Raw genomic sequence first — 22,150 nt, 5'->3', positions numbered from 1 at the left:
ATTAGGGCCCATCCACCAGAATGGCGCCTCATTTTAACTTAATCACCTCTTTAAAGGAGCTATATGCAAATACAGTCACATTCAAAGGGCTTAGGCAGGTGAATTTGCAGGGAGTGAGGGCTGGGGAACACAATTCAGAACATAAAAGGTAACAATGCATGCCTTAAGTCCTTAATAATCTTATGTTTCTGTTGTAGCAGTCAAATTTATATCCTATCCAAATACAAAACCAAAAGCTGGCTCTTTGGGTGGGGTGGGATACTGAAATAAGGATACCACTAATTAGCCTATGCAAGAAGAAGGAGTGTGGGGGGGGTGGAGACGACCAGATATGCAAAGTAAATAATGAAAAGGAAGCTATTCACTCAAACAGTAACTACATTAGTAAGTAAGTTTAAACAATCCGGAAGTGGACCTCCACCATCCCAAGCTCAGATAAGTTTAGAGGCAAATTTTCTGAAAATTCTGAGGACTAGAAAATAGATACTTTTTATAAAAATGTTTCAAAGTCAGAAAAAGAATGCAAGCCACCTATTTCATTTTATGAAGCCAATATAGCCTTGATGGCAAAAACAGACAATGATCATTTTTAATAGGCCATTATAGATTCCTTATATACTTATGAACATGAATTTTATTATTTTTTATTATTTTTTATTTTTTTTTGTCTTTTTGCTATTTCTTGGGCCACTCCCGTGGCACATGGAGGTTCCCAGGCTAGGGGTTGAATCGTAACCATAGCCACCGGCCTATGCCACAGCCACAGCAACGCATCGGAGCCACATCTGCAACCTACACCACAGCTCACGGCGACGCCGGATCCTTAACCCATGGAGCAAGGCCAGAGATCGAACCCGCAACCTCATGGTTCCTAGTCAGATTCGTTAACCACTGAGCCACGATGGGAACTCCAGGCCATTATAGATTCATTATATACTTATGAACATGGATTTTAAAATCTTAAAACATCAGCAAAATTAACTTAGCAACAAATTCAATTTCAGTGAAAAAAATATACATGTAAAATAATAGTTACTGGACAGGTGGGATCTAGCTTCTGAATAATAAGTAAATCTATTAATGTAATATGCCATGTTACAGGATTAAATGAAAAAAAGAGCAAATGATCATCTCAATAGCTGCAGGAAAAGCATCTGATAAAATTCTATATTCATTCATACTATCAAAAAGATTTTTAAAAAGTAATCCAGAAATAGAATATAATGTCACTGATGTGATAAAGAGTATTTGTTCAAAACTTACTGTGTATATTACACTTAAGTGTAAAATTTTAGAGGCAATTCAATTGGGACAATAACGGGTATCCTCTATCACTTCTTCCTTTCAGCATTAAAGTACCCAGCTAATGAAATAAGGCAAGTAAAAAAAAAAAAATAAAAAGGCATTAACTGAAAAGAAAAAGTATAACTATATACACAGAAAATCCAAAAGAAGGAGTTGCCATCGTAACTCAGTGGTTACGAACCCAACTAGTATCCATGAGGAAGCAGGTTTGATCCCTGGCCTTGCTCAGTGGGTTAAGGATCCACCATTGCCGTGAGCTATGGTGTAGGCCGGAAGCTACAGCTCCATTTCGATCTTTAGCCTGGGAATTTCCACATGCCTCAGGTGTATCCCTAAAAAGACAAAAAGAAAAGAAAAGAAAATCCAAAAGAATCTAGACATAAATCTTGTCATCAACAAGACTGCTGTACATGAAACTGACATATAAAATTCATAAACATTTCTATGCACCACTAATAACTAGAATATATTATTTTAAAATTCTGTTTACCATAGCAAAAAATAAAAGACGCTTTTTGGTTTAATACTTTTAGTCTAGTTTATTGAGATATAATTTGCATACAGTAAATTTTCATCTTTAGGGTACAGTTCTGTGAGTTATGGTAAATGCATACCGTTGTGTGGTCACCATTACAATTAAGATACAACTGTATCCCTCTAAAAAAATTTCTTGGCTCCCCTTGGTAGGCATCAAACCCCTTCCCCCACTTCCGGCTCTGGCAATCACACAGTGTGTAGCCTTGTGAGTTTGGCTTCATCCACTTAGCACAGCATGTGTGAGGTTCATCCACGTTATCGAGTGTATCAACAGGTTTTGGGTTTTTTTTTTTTCTTTTAAGGACCACACGTGTGGCACATGGAAGTTCCCAAGCTAGGGGTTGTATCAGAGCTGCGACTGCCAGCCCATGGCAATGCTGGATCCTTAACCCACTGAGCAAGACCAGGGATCAAACCTGCATCTTCATGGATACCAGTCGGATTCATTACCACTAAGCTACAATGAGAACTCCATCAAAAGTTTTTTATTGCTGGAGTTCCTATCATGGCTCAGTGGAAACAAATCCGACTAGGAACCATGAGGTTGTGGGTTGACCCCTGCCCTCAATCAGTGGGTTAAGGAGCTGGCATTGCCATGAGCTGTGGTGTAGGCTGGCAGCCACATCTCTGATTCGACCCCCAGCCTGGGAACCTCCATGTGCCTCAGGTGCAGCCCTAAAAAGACAAAAAAAAAAAAAAAAAGTTTTTTATTGCTGAATGGTATTCCACTGTATGGATGTACCAATTTATTCAGCCGTTCATCAGTTACAGTGGATTTGGTTTGTTTCCAGCAAGAACAATTATGAATAAATCTGCTGTAAACATTTGGGAGCCGGTTTGTGTGGGAACATGCATTTTCATTTCTTCTGGGTAAACACCTGGGAGTGGGATTGCTGTGTCACATGGTAAATATATGTTTACTTTTATAAGAAGCTGGCCAAACCATTTTCCGAATTTTCTGTATCATTTTGTAGGAGATCTAGTTGCTCAGCACCTTCACCAGCACTTGGTAGTGTCAAGTTTGTTTTCTAAGTTATTGTAATAGGTGAGAAATAATATACCATTATGGCTTTAAATTGCATTTTTCTGATAGTTAATGATGCTCAAAATCCTCTCATGTGCTCATTTGCCATCCATATATTTTCTTGCCTGCAGGGTTTGTTCAATTTTTTTGATCATTTTTAATAAGCTATTTGTTTTCTCATTATTGAATTTTCAGGATTCTTTAAAGTCTGGATACGAGTGCTTTATCATGTAAATATTTTCTCCCAGTCTGTAGCTTGTCTTCCTATTTTCATAAGAATGTCTCTTGAAAATAAGATTTTTTTAATTTTGATGAAAACTAATTTAGCATGTTTTTCTTTTACAGCTCATGGATCTAGAAGCTATAACTAAGAACCTGAAGTCACAGAGGTTTTTCTCCTGTTTCCTTCTGGGAGTATTTTAATTTTAGGTTTTGCTTTTAGGTCGACGATCTATTTCTGAGTTAATTTTTGCATAAGTTGTGAGGTATAGGTAATCAAGGTTCTTTACTGTTTCTTGCTTCCTTGCTGTTCCATCAATATTTGTTGAAATTATTATCCTTTCTCCATTGAACTGCCTTTGCACCTTTGCCAAAAATCAACTGGCTATATATGTTTGGAGTTGTCTCCAGTTTATATGTTTCAAAACGTGAAAACAGGATAATTTTTTTTTTCCAAGATATCTCAGCCATTCTAGTGGATGTGTGGTTGTCACTGATGCAGTCCGCCTGGAAACAGACTCAGAGATGGAGTTTGCATGCAGGATGTTTACTAAGACATGTCCTTGAGATCTACACCTGTCGTCAGAAAGGAAGCAGGTACAAACAGAGGGAGAAGGTGAGCCCCCACTCACCCCAGAGGGAGCACTAAAGCTGGAATGGCCCAAGTTGGCCAAAACAGCCCAAGGGGACACATAGAGTGGGGACACCAATCCACGGAAGGTGGCTTGAGAGATGTACCTTTCATTCAATCACAGTAAGGGTAAGCCCGGGGTTTTAATTTGCATCTCCCTGCTACTAACAAGGTTGAGTGCCTTTTCACATGCTCCTCAGCCATCTGAACATACATCTTTTTTTTTCGGGGAATCTGGGAGAATGACGAAGTGTCTTAGATCCTTAGTGAAACAGAAGGGGGCCCCTCTGGAGCATCGGCCACCACACACAGCACAAGGAAGCAGCCCCCAGGGTAGCAGAAAGCCAGAGAGACATGTATCTAAACCTCGGTCTTCCACTTCCTAGCTGAATTCCCTGGGAAGAGTGATTCAGCTTCTCAAGTTCCAGTTTCGACCCTCGTAAAATAACTGAGATTGTGATTCGGGTGGCGGATAGGAAGGACATGGAGGAGATGTTCTGGCTGTAAGGAACACTCTGGCCCTCCAGGATTTAAGGACGGCCAATCAATTCCAGAGGACAAGTTGCCCCAAGCATCAGTTAGAGAGAGGGACCCAAGAGGTTCCCAGGAAGAGGCTCAACCTGAGAGAAAGGAAATGTAATTTCCAAGTGGATGGAGCCAGATCAGTCCTTTGGGTTGACCCTGGGCTCAGTCCTATGGCTCCAGGTCTGAGTCTCAAGGAAGGAGAATACAAAAGAAAACTGGAGAAACACCGTGCCTATTGTCGATCACAATGAAAAAATAAATAAACCATCCAAATTTGGTGGCTTCAAACAACAGCAAACATTTATTCTTCTCATGAATCCATTGTGGGCAAGGCTCAGGGGGGAGCTCCTCTCTGCTCCAGGTGGCACTGGCTAAGGTGGCTGACTGAGGCTGAACCATCCACTTTTCAAGAGGGTGCACTCACATGGCAGAAAGATGGGTGCAAGCTGTAAGCAAGGAACCTCAGCTCCTCTCCTGTGCTATTTGGGCTCCCTCATGGCCCTGTGGCCGGGTCCTCTGAACAAGCAACCCAAGCAAACCAGTGGAAGCTGCATCACTCTTTATGATCCGCTGTGTCCTTTTGGCCACAGTCACAAGTCCATCCAGAACCAAGGAGAAGGAGTATCAGAGTCACACTGTATGAAAACCATAGGATGGAAGACGTCACGGCTACCATTTTTCAGAGAATATGGTCTGGGGGGAGCTCCTTCCCTAAGAGGTCTACACAGTACTGAGAGCTGACAGTGCACATTTTGTAGCCCTGTGACCATGGACAGCGAGCCTGAAGGGACAAGTGAGGAGAGGCAACTCCCTTTTAGGGTGATGGGGGTGGCTCAGAGGCCTGGCCTACAGCCAAGCCAACCTTCATCTTGGGGAGGACCTCAGCCTCCCAAGGAGCTAGGGCCACAGCAGGGGAGAAGGAGGCCGGCAGCAGAAAGCTTGAAAGCAGCCATCCCAGCTTGAGAGTCAATCACAGGAGGAGGAAAATGTGGCAGAAGAATGTTCATGAGTACTAGTGAGACACCTTCTGGGGCTCTAGGAAATAAATAGTAAAATCTTTGAAAGGCAAAGAGGTCCCATTAGAGCAGGAAAGAAATAAGCCAGAGGAATACTTTTTTTTTTTTTTTTTTTTTGGCTGTTTGTGTTTTCTTGAGCCGCTCCCACGGCCTATGGAGGTTCCCAGGCTAGGGGGCTAATCGGAGCTGTAGCTGGCCTACGCCAGAGCTCACAGCAACGCCGGATCCTTAACCCACTGAGCAAGGCCAGGGATTGAACCTGCAACCTCATGGTTCCTAGTCGGATTCATTAACCAATGCGCCACGACAGGAACTCCCAGAGGAATACTTTTTATTACCATTGATATTGCCCCATTTTTACTTCCAGACTAGAGAAAGATAACTTCGACGAGGTAACAAGTATCAGGTGCCCATCACATAGCTTAAGACACGGTAGGACCTCAGCAAATGCTCTTTTGAACAGTCTGATCTGTTCCCCACCCATAACAAGCCTTGATCATTTTATAGGGGAGAAAAGATAAGATTAATGTTTTCTTAGGAGGTCTACCACCCCGGGGGCCCTGTGGGAGATCGCCAGCAGATAATGCCTATGCAGTTGATACAAAGTTCCCCAGGCTCCCCCACCTGGAGTGGGATCTGGCATTGCAGCATCTGCACCCAGGCCCCATCTGAAGGGCTAGGGAGCTCCTTTCAGGGCCAGGACCATGGGGACCAGAACAGAGTCAGGGCCCAGAGCTAACCTAGACCAGGCAAAAGGTTTTCCCAAAGAGGATGACAGAACTAGTTTCCTACGACTGCTGTAACAAACGAGCACACAGTTGGCGGCTTAAAACAACAGAAATTTATTCTCACACAGGTCTGGAAGGCAGAAATACAAAATCTGTATTACCAGCAGAAATCAAGGTATCATCAAGGCTGTGCTCCCTTCAGAAGTTCCAAGAGAGAATCCTGGTGGCTGGATTCTGATGGTGGCCAGCATTCTTGGCTTGTGGCCACAGTACTTCAACCTCTGCCTTTGTGGTCACATCAGCTTCTCCTCTTCCATCTGTGCCAAATATCCCTCTGTCTCTCTCTTGTAAAGATACCATGAGTATATTGGACTCACCTGGCTAATCCAGGCTACACTTCCCATCTCATTCGCTTTTTCTTTTTCTTTCTTTTCTTTTTTCTTTTTTTTTTACTTTTTTTTTTTAGGGTTACATGTGCAGCCTATGGAAGTTCCCAGGCTAGGGGTCAAATCAGAGCTATAGCTGCCAGCCTACACCACAGCCACAGCAACATGGGAGCCGAGCCACATCCGCAAACTGTACCCCAGCTCACGGCAACACAAGATCCTTAATGCACTGAGCAGGGCCAGGGATCAAACCCAAGTTCTCAAGGATACTAGTTGGGTTCATTACCACTGAACCACAATGGGAACTCTGCAAAGACCCCTTTTCCATAGAAGGTACAGTTTACAGGGTCCAGGGATTAGCACAAGGGTATCTTTCAGGGCCGTTATCAGCCAACGCAAGAATAGACATGGGGTGCGTGTGCATGATGATCAGGAGGGGGGCTAAAGTCGGAGCAAGCGGAGCAGGGTAGAGACGTATGTGTTCAGAGTGAAGGGAGGAGGGGGATGTCAGCGGGAGCCAATCGGGGGTCAGGAACCAAGCAGACAAGAGCAGGTCAGGAAGCCAGGCTGGAGTGAGGCCAAGAGTGCAAGTCCTGGCTGGTCCCCCCCAGGCAGGAAGCAGAGGACAAATGCCAGAATCCTACAATAAGGGGAAGGTGGGGATGAGCAGAGGGAAGCCACCGGAGCAGCGCTGGAAGGAGAGTAAAACATCCATCTACACTGACCTTTGGGCAAATGAGAAAACACACCCCTTACTGGGATGCTTTACTGCCATGCTTGGAAAATTATCATAATACACTGATGTTGTCAGAATGAGCAACTCTATTGCTTCGGGGTTGGGGGAGAGACTATTGTAATTAACGCAAATCTAATGAGGCCCCCTTAGGTATACCTAGAGCCTACTCCACCATGTGTGTTGGAATACACATGCCCACAAGAGGGTGAGAACCAGGGCAAGTGAAGTGGAGGAGCTCCCAGGTCCAAAAGGGAGGCTTGGGCAAGGTGCAGGGATAGGCTCTGATGCTGCCCACGGCTGGGCTTTTACAGCCATCCATCTACCTTCTATTTGTCTGATAGACAAAGGCTGGCTCCACTGAAACAGTCAGGATGGGACAGGCAGACGAGCAGGGGGTAAAGGCCTTGAAGGTTCTTTTATTTGGTGCTGTTGCTGTGATTCTAAGGCAGAGTCGTGGACATAAGCATTCCCCAGGACCAAAGGTCAGCACGGTCTCCTCTTGGGTGTCAGGGCTGTTTGACCACCCAATGACAACTGCCATTTATGGAGCATCTACCCAGGCCAGGCACTGCCCACTTAGCCACATCACCCTTAATCCTTACCACAGCCCTGCCGCATCAGTGCTATCATTCATCTCCCCTCTACAGATGATGACACCGAGGCTTCAACAGAGTAAGCAACTTGCTTGGGGCTACACAGGAAGGAAGCTGCAAGGCCGGGATTGACCCTGGGCTGCCTGGGGCTCCGTGCCGCCTCCCACCAGGAGACGGGCAGTCCCAGGCCAGGTGCACTTGGCCTCCTGAGCCTGGGTCCAGCCTTCCATCTCCTCGGGCCTGACCCACTCACTCTGTTTGGGAGTTGAACAGTAAATTAAAGGGCTTCATTATCTCATTTGAGAGTGGAATAAAAACCCTTTGGAAAGGCAGGTGCATTAAGTGCAATCAAGTTCTGAAAGGTTCTCCGTCGCTGGAAGGAACATCCTCTGATAAATTGCTCTTTTCACCGTGATGTGGCTAATATCTCCTGAGCAGTCCCAGCAGTGCCCACTGCAGATGTTCCTGCATCTTCACAAAGGATTTTAAAGAGACCAGATTCCTTCCAAGAGAGCAAGTCACTTTTGCAATGTCCAAAAAGATGTCCTGGGTACAGCCCCCTCTCCTGTGACCTGCCGAGAAGGAACTCAGGGGCTGCTTTGGATCTGCTGTCACTCAGGGCCCCCAGGCCACCCCCACTGGCCAGCCACCACCTGCATTGATCCTGAGTCATCGCACAAGTCTTGAGTGAACAAGGCCCACATCATCCCAGCCCTCCCTCCCCTGTGCTTACAATCCAAACGAGGCTGGGTGTTAGTTCTGCAGGACTCAGCTACGGTTTTCCTGTCCCAATGACTTAATGACCAACATCTCACCACCTTCCTGGGAGGCAGCCCTCCAGACATTAGCATTTTAGGGATCAAGAAAGTGATGCACAATTTGTCCCAAATCCTACCTTTAAAATCTCAGGCCCTGATGCTCTCCAGAATCAGTTCCCAGGCTATCAAACAGCTGCAGTAAGGCCGGCCTGGGGCACAAATGAAATAACAGCAACAATTCATGCCTATCAGGCTCTTCCCCTTGGCCAGGCCTGTACTCAGCACCTACACATACCACCTTGAGTTCTTAAGGCAACCCCAATTTACAGATGAGGAAACTGAGGCACCAGGATGTGTGAATGGTAAGGGTGTTGAGGCCCCTCAGCCTCTTATCTTTCACTGTGTCAATCTTTTGCCCCCCCCTTTTCTTTTTTCTTTTTTTTGGCTTTTTAGGATGCACCTGTGGCATATGGAAGTTCCCACACTAGAGGGTGAAAAGGACCTACAGCTGCTGGCCTACACCACAGCCACAGCCACAGCCCCACTAGATACGAGGCGCATCTGCAACCTACACAGCAGCTCATGGCAACGCCGGATGCTTAACCTTTTGAGCGGGGCCAGGGATTGAATCTGCATCCTCATGGATACTGGTCGGGTTCTTTGCTGAGCCACAATGGAACGCCCAACCTTTTGCTTCTTAACCCGGACAGATTACAGGAGGAAGAGGAGATGGCCTGAGGCGGGTAAGGTGATGAGGTAAGGTTTATGCAGACTGGGTTGGCCCAAGCCTGTGAACATTTAGGTGGATGTAACCCACCACTGGGAAGTTAGAAAGGTGAATCAGGGCTTCGGAAACATGTTCTGAGCTAGAATTGTCAAATTGAGGGCTGTCAACGCGTTAGAAGCCAGGGATTAAGTCCACCCATAGAGTGAGAGAAGATGAGGGTTGAGGGAATGTATCAGGCACGGACTTCTGCACAATAAACCCTTCCAAATCTTAGCAGCTAAACACAGCTACAGCTGACCCTTGAGTAAGGTGAGGATTAGGGATACTGACTCTCTGCCCAATCAAAAATCTGCTTATAATTTCTAGTTGGCCTTCCATATATGTGGTTCCTCCATATATACAGGTCCATCCACAGAGTCCACCAACCATGGATCACATACCACTGCCTTATTCACTACTGGAAAAAAATGAGCGTATAAGTGAGTGTACCCGAGCAATTTTAACATGTGTTGTTCAAGGGTCAGCTGTGTTTTGCTAATCCTCTATAAACTGGTGGGGCCGTTCCTCTTCTGGTTTCACCTGACTCATTGTGTGGCTGCATTCTTCTGGACCATGAGCTAGAAGGTCCCAAATCAGCTCACTCACATGTCAAGTTGATGCCAGCGGTCAGCAGGGCGCTGGGTTCAGCTGAAACACTTGGGCCTCTCTTTCCATGTGCTCTTTCATTTGGGCTTCTCTGCACTGGCCTCAGGGCAGCATCCTAAGTGGGCAGTCTCAGTGCACAGGACTTCACACATTTGCTACCAAGCTAAGACCTCATGGGCCAAAGAGAGTCACGTGGCCAAACCCAAAGTCAGTGTGGGGATGCCTCGCCAGGAGGCATGATGTGCCGGCAGCCACTGCTGTAAAAATGCATTATGGGAAGAAGCACCATGAGGGTTTCCACTCATTTTAGGGTTGGGCAGAGAAGAAACCAAAGATGCAGAACCAGAAGAACCAGCAAAGAACCAGAAGAACACAACACGAAGGAATCAAGAGAAGAATGAATTCCATAGGAACGTGCCCAGCCAGGACTTGCACGACCTTGAGAGTGAATGTCTCACCCGAGCCCCAGTCTGAAACCATCCTCTGGATTGGGCAACCTAGAGGTCATTTTCCTCATTATCCCAGCATTCATTTCAGGAGTCAGTATCACGAAAATCTTAAGCACCAAATACAGCTCAGCGAAAGCAATTCTGGAACTCCAACCAACATGGTCTAAATTTGCAAACTTTACAAGAGTCTGGCTTGATTAACTAGAAAGTCTGGTGGTTTCAAATGTTTTTGACCAAGACACACAGAAAGAAATACCTTGGCATTGAGATCCAGGGCATGCTCACAGAAGCACACATGCCTGCACACAGGTACATATGTGGCCAAAATGAAAGTTTCCTGAAACATAGAAAAGATCACAGTAACCTACCCACACTATGTGCAAAGCTCTGTATCATTTCCTATTGGCTTTTCCTTATTTATTTTTATGCTTTTGTCTTTTTAGGGCCACACCCGAGGCATGTGGAGGTTTCCAGGCTAGGGGTCAAATCAGAGCTGAAGCTGCCAGCCACAGCCAGAGCCACAGCAAAGCAGGATCCAAGCTGAGTCTGTGACCTACACCACAGCTCATGGCAATGCTGGATCCTTAACCCACTGAGCGAGGCCAGGGATCGAACCTGCATCTTCATGGACGCTAGTCAGATTCGTTTCTGCTGAGCCACAACGGGAACTTCAACATATTTATTTTTTAATGCTAGTCATGCCCTGCTAAATTGATTTCACCATCCTCTCATGGGTCATAGCCTGCAAACTGAAAGACAGTGACTCAGCCATCCAGAGCAGAAGTCAGAAAACTGACCAAATCCTGCCTGTAGCCTTATTTGATTTTACCTGTTTTTTGTTTGTGTTGGGTTTTGTTTTTTTTGTTTGTTTGTTTGTTTTTGGCTTTAGCCTATGGTAGTTCCCAGGCTAGGGGTCGAATTGGAGCTGCAGCTGTCAGCCTGTGCTACAGCCACAGCAAATCAGGAACCGAGCCATGTCTGCAACCTACATCACAGCTCACGCCAACGCCAGATCCTTAACCCACTGAGCGAGGCCAGGGTCGAACCCACGTCGTCATGGATCCTAGCCGCTGAGCCATGAAGGGTCCACTGGTTTTGTTTTGTTTTAATTTAAATGAATTTTATGCCTTCCAGCTGGCCTCCCTTCTTCTCTACCATTCCAAGTGTCTGAAACCCAACTGCTTCACACATCTTCACACTTGCCTGGCCTCTGAATGCATTTCTGTTGGGGCCTTCTAGGTCTCTAGATTCTAAAAGAGCAGAAGTTGCATTTATGTGTTCCATGAACATTCAAAGTGTGTTTCTCACCTGCCAGGCACATTTCAGGCACCCGGAGTACAGCAGAGAAGAGACACGTCACTGACTTCATGGAGTTGAGATTCTAGAAGACGGAGACAAAGGAAACAGAAAAGGATGTTCGTATCAGATGGCGATAAATTCTTTAGCGAAAATAAAGTGGGAAGGAGATCAGTATGCTCGAAGAGCTGCCTGATTGCAGGCTTCAAACCCCTTTGTGGAAGTGAGGCCTGATGGGTCCCTAACAGAGGAGGGCTTGGAGAGGAATATGGGAGAGGAGCATGGCCAGAATCTTCCTCAAAATGAGAGTTCCCAGGCAGTCCCAGCAGGTAAACCTGACTGATCACATCCCCAAATTACTCTGCCAAAGAGCAAAGCGCTGGTAACTTTAACCTAGAAAATTTCAAAACCAGTCAGCCATTAAGGGGGAAGCCCTTCGGATGCATTTTCAGACGCCTCTAATTCGCAGTCCCCATCACGCTCCTCTCACTCCTCTCCCGCCGGATAAACGGCCACCTCATTAGCTCTGCACGCATGACCCTCTTGACCAGACTCCTGGCTACTGGGCCCGCCTTATCTCTTGCCTCTCCTCCCTCACATTTTCCGCTTCAGCAAAGCCAAATACAGCACCGTGGGGACTTTCACGCTTCTGTGCCTTTGGACACGAAGTTCCTTCTGCCTGGAAGGCCGCTGGCCTCCGTCGCCGCGCGCCCCCTCCCCCTCCTGAGCGAGCTCCCATTCATCCTTCAGAACCCATTCTGCAGGGCCCCTCCTCCAGGAAACCCCCTGAGGCCCCAACTCTGTCCCCGGTACTCCTCTATTTTGCTTCTCAGCACTGTAATTACCGGTTTCTCCAAATCTCTCCCCTCCCAGACTCGGGCCTCTTCTAGCCAGGGAGTTGTGTGGGCCACTCGTTTTGCACCCAAAAGCGCCTAGTCCCGAGCTCTGAGTGACAGAGCTTACACCCAAGCTTAGGCTGGCTCCAACGGCCCCCGTTTCTGCCCTCCGTCTCCCCAGTGGCCCCGCGGGGGCTCGCGCTCGAACATTTTCCCCCGCACCCGGCAGGCCACTCGTGCGGCAGCCCAGCCCCTGACATCAGCTGCCGCGGGCGCCCGGGCTCCGCGACTACAAGTCCCGGCACGCCCCGCGGCGGCCGCGCATGCCCAACGGGCCGGCGTTTGAGTGGCAAGTTGTTTGTTACAGCGAACACCAGCTGCTCTCCGCGCCGGGCGCCGCGCGCCGCTGCTCCGCCAGCGCTGCCGCCCTCGCCCGCCGCCCGCCAGCCCGCCGTCCGCCGCCCGCGGCCCCTCGCGGTTTGGCGGGTCTCCTCTTTGTCCGCCCCGGCCCGTCCGGCGCCGAGCTCCCGGTCCCCGGGCCGGTTGCCCGCGGCGCTCGGTGCCGGCTGGGCGCGCAGGGGGCGGGGGCCGCGACTCGCCCCCCGCGGATGAGCAGCCGCGGAGCGCGGGCGGACGATGGAACTCCACATCCTGGAGCACCGGCTGCAAGTTGCCAGCGTCGCCAAGGAGAGTATCCCGCTCTTCACCTACGGCCTGATCAAACTTGCCTTCCTGTCCTCCAAGACCAGGTGAGCGCGCGGGGACGCGACGCCGGCCGGGGAGAGACAAAGAGGCGCACCCGGGCGGCTGTCCTCGGCGCCGCGGCTCGGAAAACAACTTCCAGCCCCGGGGAGCGCCCCCGCCCCATCGCTCTCCTTGTGTTTGACGAAGCCACCCAATCTTCCCTCCAACAGGGTCCTTCCACCCCGACCCCACCCCCAAGATGCACCCTTGCCGCTGTCTCCCCCATCTCAGCCTCCTCTCATCCTCTCCCCAAGATTCAGAAGCCGGGTAGGCAGCTGTGACGAATCTGTGAATGAATGAATGAACGAACGAATGAATGAATGAAAAACAGGTGTGGAAACGCGGCAGTGTAAAATAACAAACTAACGCCCCCCATCCCCCAATCCCTCGGTTGGGCCGGCCCGCGTCGTCAGGGCGGGGGGAAGGGATTCTGCTGAGCGCGGCTACCCAAAGCTGAAAATCATAAAATCATTAGTGGGTGTTTATCTCCAGGTGCCTGCGATGATTGCAAACGACGCGGGGGGCTAGGGGAGGGCAGAGGAGGGGGCTGCGGCTGAGGTTCGCTGTGGTTTTTTTTCTTAGGGGTCCAGGAAGGTTGGGGGGGGTGCCGAACCATGGGAGAAGGAGGAGCAGGCATGTTTATGGCTCTGCCTTGAGGCTGGGCTTGGATGCTGCAGGGGGAAAATAGTTGAAGGCCTTGGGAGGTTGAAGAAAAAAGAAGGAGGAAAAAAAAAAAAAAAAACAAGTTGGATTTTTCCAGTGCCGTGTCGGGGTCCGACTTTGTGAGTCTCGGTGGGTGCTTGGATTAGGATGTGTTTTTGGTTTTGGCTTTTAAAGAGCTGGAGCCCGGTGGAGTGTGAGTGCGAGCTAGCTGCTGTAACTTAAATCCCTTGTTTGTCCACCATTGTGACTATTTTAAAGGATGAAGTTGTTGCTGCTTGGGTTGGGGGGAGGCAGTGGTTAAGGTGGAGGTAGTTCTCCTTCTCAGCAAAATGAATGAATAAATTACAGGTCAAGGTTAAGGTTAAAATGACTGGCCCCCTAGGCTGCCCTCTCGGGCACTGAGCTCAGGGGAGGTCCAAGGATGTAGGGAAATAATTCAATCGGAGCGTCTTATCTGCCTGTGAAAGTTCTTGCCTGGAAATCTCATTTTGATGTGTGTGTGTCTGAGCAGGCAGCTCCGTCCCACCATTGTTTGTGAGACCCAAGAGAGAGCTAGTAGCATCTTGTTTACTTTCTTCTCTGGCTGCTCAGTGGGGTATGGAGGGTTGAAATCCTCACCTTCTTTGGGCCCTGGCTCCTTTTATTGCAAAGGTAATTATTAAACAGGTCATTTGAAAACAAAAGCCAACAGCTCAGATTCTGAACCTCTCCCCCCGCCCCCACCACTGGCCTCCTCAGAGCCCCCTGCCTCCCTGTCCTCTCTGGCTGTTGACACCACCCATCCTGCATCTACCTGCCCTCTGCTCCCCACCCCCTGTCCTATCTTGAGAGTCCAGGGCTGGAGGTAAGAGAAAATGGCCTTGTTTTTCCAACCCTTGGCTCTCAGCCCCAGGCAGCCCCCCGGCTGATTTCTCCGCTACCATTCCAACCACCGAGATGATGACTCAGGCTGCTGCTGTGCGGGGCCTGGGTGCTGGGAGGAGGGGGCATCTGGGGGCTTCTTAGAAAGGCTGTGAAGGGCCACTCCCTTTTGCCTTTGTAAAGGGACTGGCCCTCTTCCAGCCGCCACCCCCAGAGTCCAGCTTGGAGGATTCAAGAGATAGGCCTCTGGGGTGGGGGGGGGCGAGCCCCTGCTGACCTGTCTGACCACAGAAACCCACCCTCAGTGGGTCCTGCTTCTCCCTCTGCTTGCAAGAGGCAGCTGCTCTGAGGCCCAGGTGACCAGTCTAGTCTCAAGATGACTCAGAGGTCAAAGGTCATCTCCATGTCTCCAGGGTCTGGCTCTGGAAAGTGCTGAGCACATTGGTCAAATGGCCAAAGGCCTGCCTCCCTCCCTCCCCATCATTCTGGGCCAGAACACTGGCTTCAGGTTGTAACTAGCCCCCTTATTGCCTGTGTGACTGTGGCAAGGTCCCTTTGCTCCTCTGGCTCTCACTTTGTCTGTCAGTAATGAAGACAGCACCACTTGGCCCACTAGGTTTCACAGAGCTGCTGGATGTAGCATGGAATGATGGTGGAAATTGGCTTTTCTGCAAATAATAAGGGGCGGTGGGTTGTGGATATCTTATTTAAGTGAGTTTTCAATGATCAGTCATCCAGGTAGAACTTTTGGTCCTTTGTGATTCTTTCAGCAATACCTGCCCCCAAGTGGTGGCCCATGGCCTTATCATTTTTGGTCAGTGTGCAGGGTTTTTTGCAGGGTTTTGATTGCTCCCTGTGGGGGTGATCCTTGGCTTGGCATTTGAGACCTTTGGGAATCTGGATCCAGAATCTTCATCTTTAGTCACTCTCTGGCAAATACTCTATGACCCACAATTTACTTCCCTTCACAACCTCCCTGCTGTAGTATTTTCAGCTCTGCCTGGAACCTCCTCCCCCCAACCCCCCACTAGTAAATTCCTCGTCAACCTCAAGGTCTAGTGCTGTCACCCGAAGCTTTCCTGAACCCCCCTTCCCTCCACCCCCGGCAGACTTAGTCACTTCCTCCCTCTCGTGTCTACCTGGGTGGAGGCTTGGGGAGGGATGTGGTGTCAGTAGATACCCATTCGGTGTGGGGATGCAGCTGGGTTCAAGAGATGCTGAGGGAGTTCCCGTCGTGGCGCAGTGGTTAACGAACCCGACTAGGAACCATGAGGTTGCGGGTTCGATCCCTGCCCTTGCTCAGTGGGTTAACGATCCGGCGTTGCCGTGAGCTGTGGTGTAGGTTGCAGATGCGGCTCGGATCCAGCGTTGCTCTGGCTCTGGCGTAGCCCGGTGGATGCAGTTCCGATTAGACCCCTAGCCTGGGAACCTCCATATGCCGCGGGAGCGGCCCAAGAAATAGCAAAAAGACGAAAAAATAAAAATAAAATAAAAAATAAAAATAAATAAAAAATTTAAAAAAAAAAAAAGAGAGAGATGCTGAGATACCCTGCCTCTTCCTCTGCAAAGCTCAGAGCCTGGTAGGAAAAAAGGAAGAGGTGATCACCAGACAGCAGGGAAGGGAATGTCTCAGGGGTAACAGAAGGATCTGGGGGGCTGCCTAAGGGAGCCTGAGGGGCTTCCTGTAGGAGGTGGCACTGCATCTTAGGGCTTTAAAATAGGAATTAGCTAGATCCTGGCCTGGGATTCTGTACAACTCTGTGAATTAGGTTTTACACCTGCTTTGCAGTGAAGGAATCTGAGGCTCAAATGTTAAGTGACTTATTCAAGGTCAGACTATAAGTGGTAGAGTCAGGAGTCGAATCAGCATCGTTCTGGCCCAAGCTGAGAGATTTGCTCTTACAGGTTCCAGTGACACCCACATTCAACAGTTAGGTCCAGCCCTTGGGTGTGCAGCGTGCTCTTCTAAAGCTTTAGGAGCAGAGGATGGAACCTGTAGGCTTTCTGCATCCCTTCTGCCCTGCCTCTGTGGGGCTTCTCTTCTGCCAGGAATGCTTGTGCCTCATCACCGCCCATCTGGACTCCCCTGAACCTTTCATCACTTCTCACCTTTTGTTCATAACTGTATATCGTGTGCTCGTTTTATTCTCCCACCACCTAGATTATAGAGCTTACTCTCAGGAAACTTTTTGTGCATCTTTTTACCCTCTCCCCCCCCACCCCCAAACCCCCCTTCCAGTATCAGAGATGATGGAGCTACCATTGATTCAACCGTCTGTTCCAAAGAGGTGAAGGCGGCAAGTTTGAGAAGTGGTTTGCTCAAGGTCACACAGCTGGAAGGAAACAGATTGGGATTTGAACCAGGTCCGTTCTCCACTGTGCTTAGCACATTGCTTTGTAGGCACTTAGTAACTGCCTGTTTGATGGATGTCCGACTTGTGCAGAGTGACCCAGATTCCAGCCAGAGCCTCTTCTCAGTGCCTTGGGGGCTGGAAGAGGCTCGGCAGGCAGAATCACACGTGGAGAAACAAGGCCCAGTGCCCCTGCTCCGACTCCGGGCAGGATCTGGGTGTGGCTGGAACAGGGGGCAGGAGGCGGGCTGAGTACACTAATTCTAGGCACCAAGTTGGATGGGGAGACCCTGGGGGAGCAAAATCCAGGCTGTTCGCAGAACTTCCCTTTAGCCCTTGGATAACCTGCACTTGTGTAGCCCGGCTGAGGGCCTGCTGCAGCCCACCACACCACTCCAGTCTCATCTCTCACGGCTCCCAGCCACACAAAGTACTTCTTCCCCGTGCATACACACCTTACAGTGTCTCTAGCCTCAGGCCTTTGTCTGTCTGCCTGGAATGTTACTCTTTGCCCTACCCTCTTTGACCACCTGCTCCTTTTAGATTCCATTTTACCCTCACCTCCTCTGGGACGTCTTCCCTGGGTGCAGAGCTGAGCTCAGTCAGACCTTTCCTCTCTGCAGATGGGCTTTATCTCAAGAAGATGTACTGTGACCAACCTTGGAATATCAGCAGGATCCTTTGGGCTGCAAACAAGCTGGCTCAAACAGCAAGAAGTGTGAACTTTGCACGATAAGAGGTCATGAGTCAAACTGCTCAAGGGTTGTTAACTTAAAGGCTTGATGTCATCAAGGACTCAGTCTTTCTCTTTGACCCCATGGAACGGCTGGGTCAGGTCCAGGCATTATGAGCAGTGGTAGGAATGGGTTGCAGAAGACCCAGTGGACAGAAAGGGCTCTTGCCTCCAGGGTGTCGCTCTCTGAGAAAACCTTTCCAAGAACACACCTCCCTCCTATGCAGACCTCCTCATCTCATTGGTCAGAACTGGGTCACATGAGCATCCCTCCACCAATCACCAGCCTAAGAAATGAGACCATCACGGACCAATCGGGATCTACCACTGCAGCTGGGGCCAGCTGCCTGGGGTCTTGTGGACACTGGGAGGTGGGACTCCTCAGGGGCTTTAATTTGCTAAGATCCCAGAAGGCACAACTGGGAGTAATTAATAAGTGTATGGTTAAAAACAACAATGACAATAATAGCTGACACTTACAAAGCATGTACTAGAGTCCAGGCACCATACATCTATTAGTTCCTTACCACAACGCTCTAAAAGTGGAGCAGGATTGCCCCCACTTTTCAGATAAGGAAACCGAGGGACTTGAGTGCCCAGGGACACAAAGAAGTGTCAGAGCTGGAATTTGGACCCAGGGACTCTGGTCGTAGAACCTGTCTTGAGACAACTCAGCCAGGTCTAAAATCACACATGTTTGGATCCCACCCCACCCCCCGCGCCCCGGGGCCATTTAGCAGAGGTGTCATTGAGAGGCCATAGCAGTGAAGCGGGGGTAGAGGCAAGATTATTATCCTGAAATGCACGTTCAGGTGTCAGGAGGCTGTAGCACCCTCTTTTTCTGCCTGTTAAATGCTCATATCTAGAAAGTCCATCTCATTTGACTGGCAGAAAAAAAAACCCACCTAAGTAATATGAAGTAAGTGCCTGCTCACAGAAACCCACACGCCTGCCTGGGCCAGATCTGCTGTCTGCAAGTTTCGGGTATGGTTTGGCCTGCAGTCATTCATCCGTGATCCATTGGTGCTGCCTCTGGGAAATCTTGCCAACAAGGCCTTCGTAAGCACTAAAGACTTAAAGAGGCATTTAGAGGAGAAAAGCTCAAAATTGCAAAAAGTCCATCCAGAGACAGCTGTTTTCCTGAGTGCATTGGACTGGGGCCACTGTTTGATTGCAATAGGGCAAGGTAGGTAGGCTGGCAGGGGAGTGAGAGCCTCGGACCTGGCACCTGGGGTGCAATCCCAGCACCCCTACATCCTGGCAGTGTGACATTAGGCAAAATGCTTGACCTGTCTGTGCGCTCCGTTTCTAAAACAGGGCTAGTGGGCATGCCGACTGCCTAGGTTGTGGTGAGGCCTTAGAGATACAAACCTTGACAAGCACTTCAAAAAGAGCCTGGGCCCCTGAAACCTCCAGTGTTAGCCGAGGGAGCACATGCCCTTTAAGCTGTTCTGTGGAGGGTTAGAAGGAGACGTTCTCAGGTCCTTAGGCGCGCACAGTCTCACTCTGATTCAGGAAGTGGAGATTCTGTCACTGCCCTCCGGGATCCTGGTCGAGGACCCCAGGCCTTTAGGACCTTGGAAAGGAGCAGCCAAAATGCTGTAACATCCCAGAGCTGCAAGCAGGTAAGGCTTCCTAGAGGAGGCGGCACTGTGAGCTGAGCCTGGGTGGAATGGGAAGCTGTCAGAAGGTGAAGGTGCTGGGGATGAAGGAAGACAGGCTGGGCAGGGTGCAGTAGTGGGTGGGCATGGATGGATCCAGGGAGGGGTGCAGTGGGGCGAATCCAGGGTCAGCGCCAGAGCTATCTCCCACGGGGGCCCGGGGCAGCCGTGGACTGCTGCTGCCCCGGGGAAAGAAGCCGGCTTCACCGCAGCTCCCAAGCACCAGGTATGGAAAGCACAGGGTTGTCCTGGCCTTGCCTCACACCCAACCCCTTGGCCTGGTGCACCCCTCCTCGCCCAAGCCCACTGCCTCTGCCATGGCCAATCCTTATTACCCACCTGCCTCCAGGGCAGTGCAAACGGTCAGCACCGCCAGCACCCTCGGGGCAGGAGGAAGGCTGAAGCAAAGGCCTGGAAAGAGAAGGCTGTATGCAGAGCACAGGCTGGGAATGGTGGCTGGTGTGACCACAGCGTGGGGTTGGTGCAAATTGGCAGGATTTGTTCATACAGAAACCCTGCAGTGTGCACCTACTGCGTGCAGGGCCCCATGGGAGACACAAACGGCGCTTCTGTGCAGTGGGAAGAAAAGGTGTGTTCTCTGCCAAAGGTAGAGGGTGTGAGGCCCAGAGGCCCAGAAGGAGGGGACAGCTAGTACCGGGGTGGGGGGTGAGGGGCTGAATGGAGGCCCCGTGGCCCCACCAGAGGTCCGTGTCATGGCTCACGTGGAATCCCTGACATAACTGCCTTGCTCAAAACCTGCCTCGGATCGCCCTCTGATCCTCCTCCACTCTCCTTGTCTGGCATCGTGACTGTTCCTTGGTCCGACTTCTGTCCTCTCTGGCTTTGCCCCATCTCTGCACCACCCATGCCCTAGTGTTAGAGTAACTGTGCTGGTTTTTAAATATCCCAAATTCTTGAACACTCTTCCCTTCAAAAGTTAGCGCTCCCTTGCCTTTAAGGATGGAGTCTGGATTAGTGACTGTGTGCTAAGGAGCAGAAGGGGGAGAAGCAGTGCTGCAGGGCTTCTGAGGCTCGGGGCATAAAGGGATAGCTTCTGCCTGAAGCCAGCTGCCACGTTGTAAGGACCCTCGGGCATCCCCGTGGAAAGGCCCGCAGTGGAGTGGAGCTGAGGCCTCCCACCAGCAGCCAGCCTGTGCGGGACCACCGTGAGGACACATCTTCCCACCCCAGGCAAGCCTTCCAGGAACCGCAGCCCCAGCCAGCTCCGGGGCTGCCATTTCCTAAAAGACCTTCAGCCAGAAGTGCCCTGTTGAGCCCCGCCCAAATTCCAAGCCCTTAGGCGCTGTGAGAGTTAAGAAAAGTTTGTTGTTGTTTCAAGCGACTAGGTTTTCGCAGTAATTTGTCATGCAGAAGGTAACTGATACAGTGACTATGTAATTTATCATCCAAATGGGGACACTTCTGAGAATAACAGGGAGCACTAAAAATAATTAACCCTGACAACAGGGCAAACCAGAGGTGAGTGTCCTAGCTTTTGTCCAGCCAGACAGCTCTTAAAGCTCCCCCTGCGGCTGGGTGAGTGGCTTCCTGGGGTCACCTGGGCTTCCCGGGGGAGGTTGGGAGGGCTGGTCCCCCTCTGTCCTCCCTCCAGGTGCGCATCCAGCTTCAGGGCCAGTGCCCTGGTCTTTCGGGGGTGGAGCGAGGCCGTCGGAAAGGCCCGAGGTCGTCTCTCCTGTATCTTCGCGAAGCTGCCAAGTTTTCTTTCTTCTAACAGACTTCTGGTCTGAGGAACTAGGTCTGAGTAACCCAGCCTGATCCCACCAGTGCTGAAGCAGGTTTTGGTTGTCCAAGGCCCAGGGCTGCACCTCGGCAGAAGCAGACAGGCCCACCAGCATCTCCCCCAGCTGCCAGTTCACCCAGCCCCTCAGCCACTCAGTTTGTCATCTGCTAAGGGGAGTCATCGTTGTCATCCCCCCCCCACCGCATACTTTACACACTTCCAGGCCTGAAATATAACAGGTGGGACACACTCTGACCTCTGATCTAGGCTTAAAAGCTTGGGGTCTTATCTGCCCCCCCGCCATGTTCATGGCAGCATCGTTCACAACAACCAAAAGGGGTGGCAACCCAAGTGCCCATCGACAGATGAATGGATAAGCAAAGTGTGGTCTGTTCATCGAATAAAATACCCTTCAGCCTTAAAAAGGAAGTCCTGACACCTGCTACCACGTGGATCCGCCTTGAAGACGTTATGCTAAGTGAAATCAGCCAGTCACAAAAAGACCAGTGCTGTGCCATTCCGTTTCCACGAGGTGCCTGGAGAGGTCAGATGGATCAAGAAGAAGGTCGAGGGGGTGGCTGCCAGGGGCTGGCAGGGAAGCACCGGGGAGCTGCACTCAGGGGGTATAGAGTTTCCGTTGTGCAAGATGAAAAGTTCTGGAGATGGTTACACAACAACACGAATGTACTTCTGACCTGTACACTTCAAAATGATTGATGAATATGATACGGTGTATGTTTTGTGAAAAGGGGGTGGAGCGGCGATACGAGCCTGGCGAGCGTGCAGTGGATGGTAGTGAGCCAGGGCCCTGTGGGCAGCAGAGTCACCCCGAGGGAAGGCGCTAGGACCCAGAGAGACAGCTGCTCTGAGGACGTCTCTTGTTGACTCATTTCATCCTCACAACAGCCCTGAGCGTGTAAGTTAAAATTACTGGCCCCATTTCACAGATGGAGAAACCGAGGCACCGATCATCTCTTATGCCGCA

General features: G+C 50.1%; 1 protein-coding gene and 1 long non-coding RNA gene across 5 annotated transcripts in view; one reads left to right on the top strand and one right to left on the bottom strand.

The window, feature by feature from the left end:
• The window catches only part of LOC102168016, a 166,852-nt gene extending 154,141 nt beyond the window's left edge, over window positions 1–12,711 (bottom strand). The window contains exons 1-4 of one of the 4 annotated variants that reach the window (XR_001307391.2): window positions 12,421–12,708; window positions 11,588–11,660; window positions 10,536–10,616; window positions 5,526–7,011 (exon numbers count right to left, since the gene is read on the bottom strand). This is a non-coding gene — a long non-coding RNA (uncharacterized LOC102168016). Of the gene's footprint in view, window positions 1–5,524; window positions 10,617–11,587; window positions 11,661–12,420 lie in introns of those variants that run through there. The other 3 variants (XR_001307390.2, XR_002342331.1, XR_001307389.2) reach the window with 3 other exon arrangements.
• Window positions 12,847–22,150, top strand: part of CASTOR2 (cytosolic arginine sensor for mTORC1 subunit 2) — an 83,625-nt gene continuing 74,321 nt past the window's right edge. Inside the window, exon 1 of the mRNA XM_003481005.4 lies at window positions 12,847–13,160. Coding sequence (XP_003481053.1) covers window positions 13,048–13,160 — 113 coding nt within the window. The 5' untranslated portion in view covers window positions 12,847–13,047. The remainder of the gene's footprint in view (window positions 13,161–22,150) is intronic.

This window comes from Sus scrofa, chromosome 3 (genome assembly GCF_000003025.6).
Source record: "Sus scrofa isolate TJ Tabasco breed Duroc chromosome 3, Sscrofa11.1, whole genome shotgun sequence".
In the NCBI taxonomy this organism is placed as follows: domain Eukaryota; kingdom Metazoa; phylum Chordata; class Mammalia; order Artiodactyla; family Suidae; genus Sus; species Sus scrofa.
This window is presented reverse-complemented; position numbering and strand designations above follow the sequence as displayed.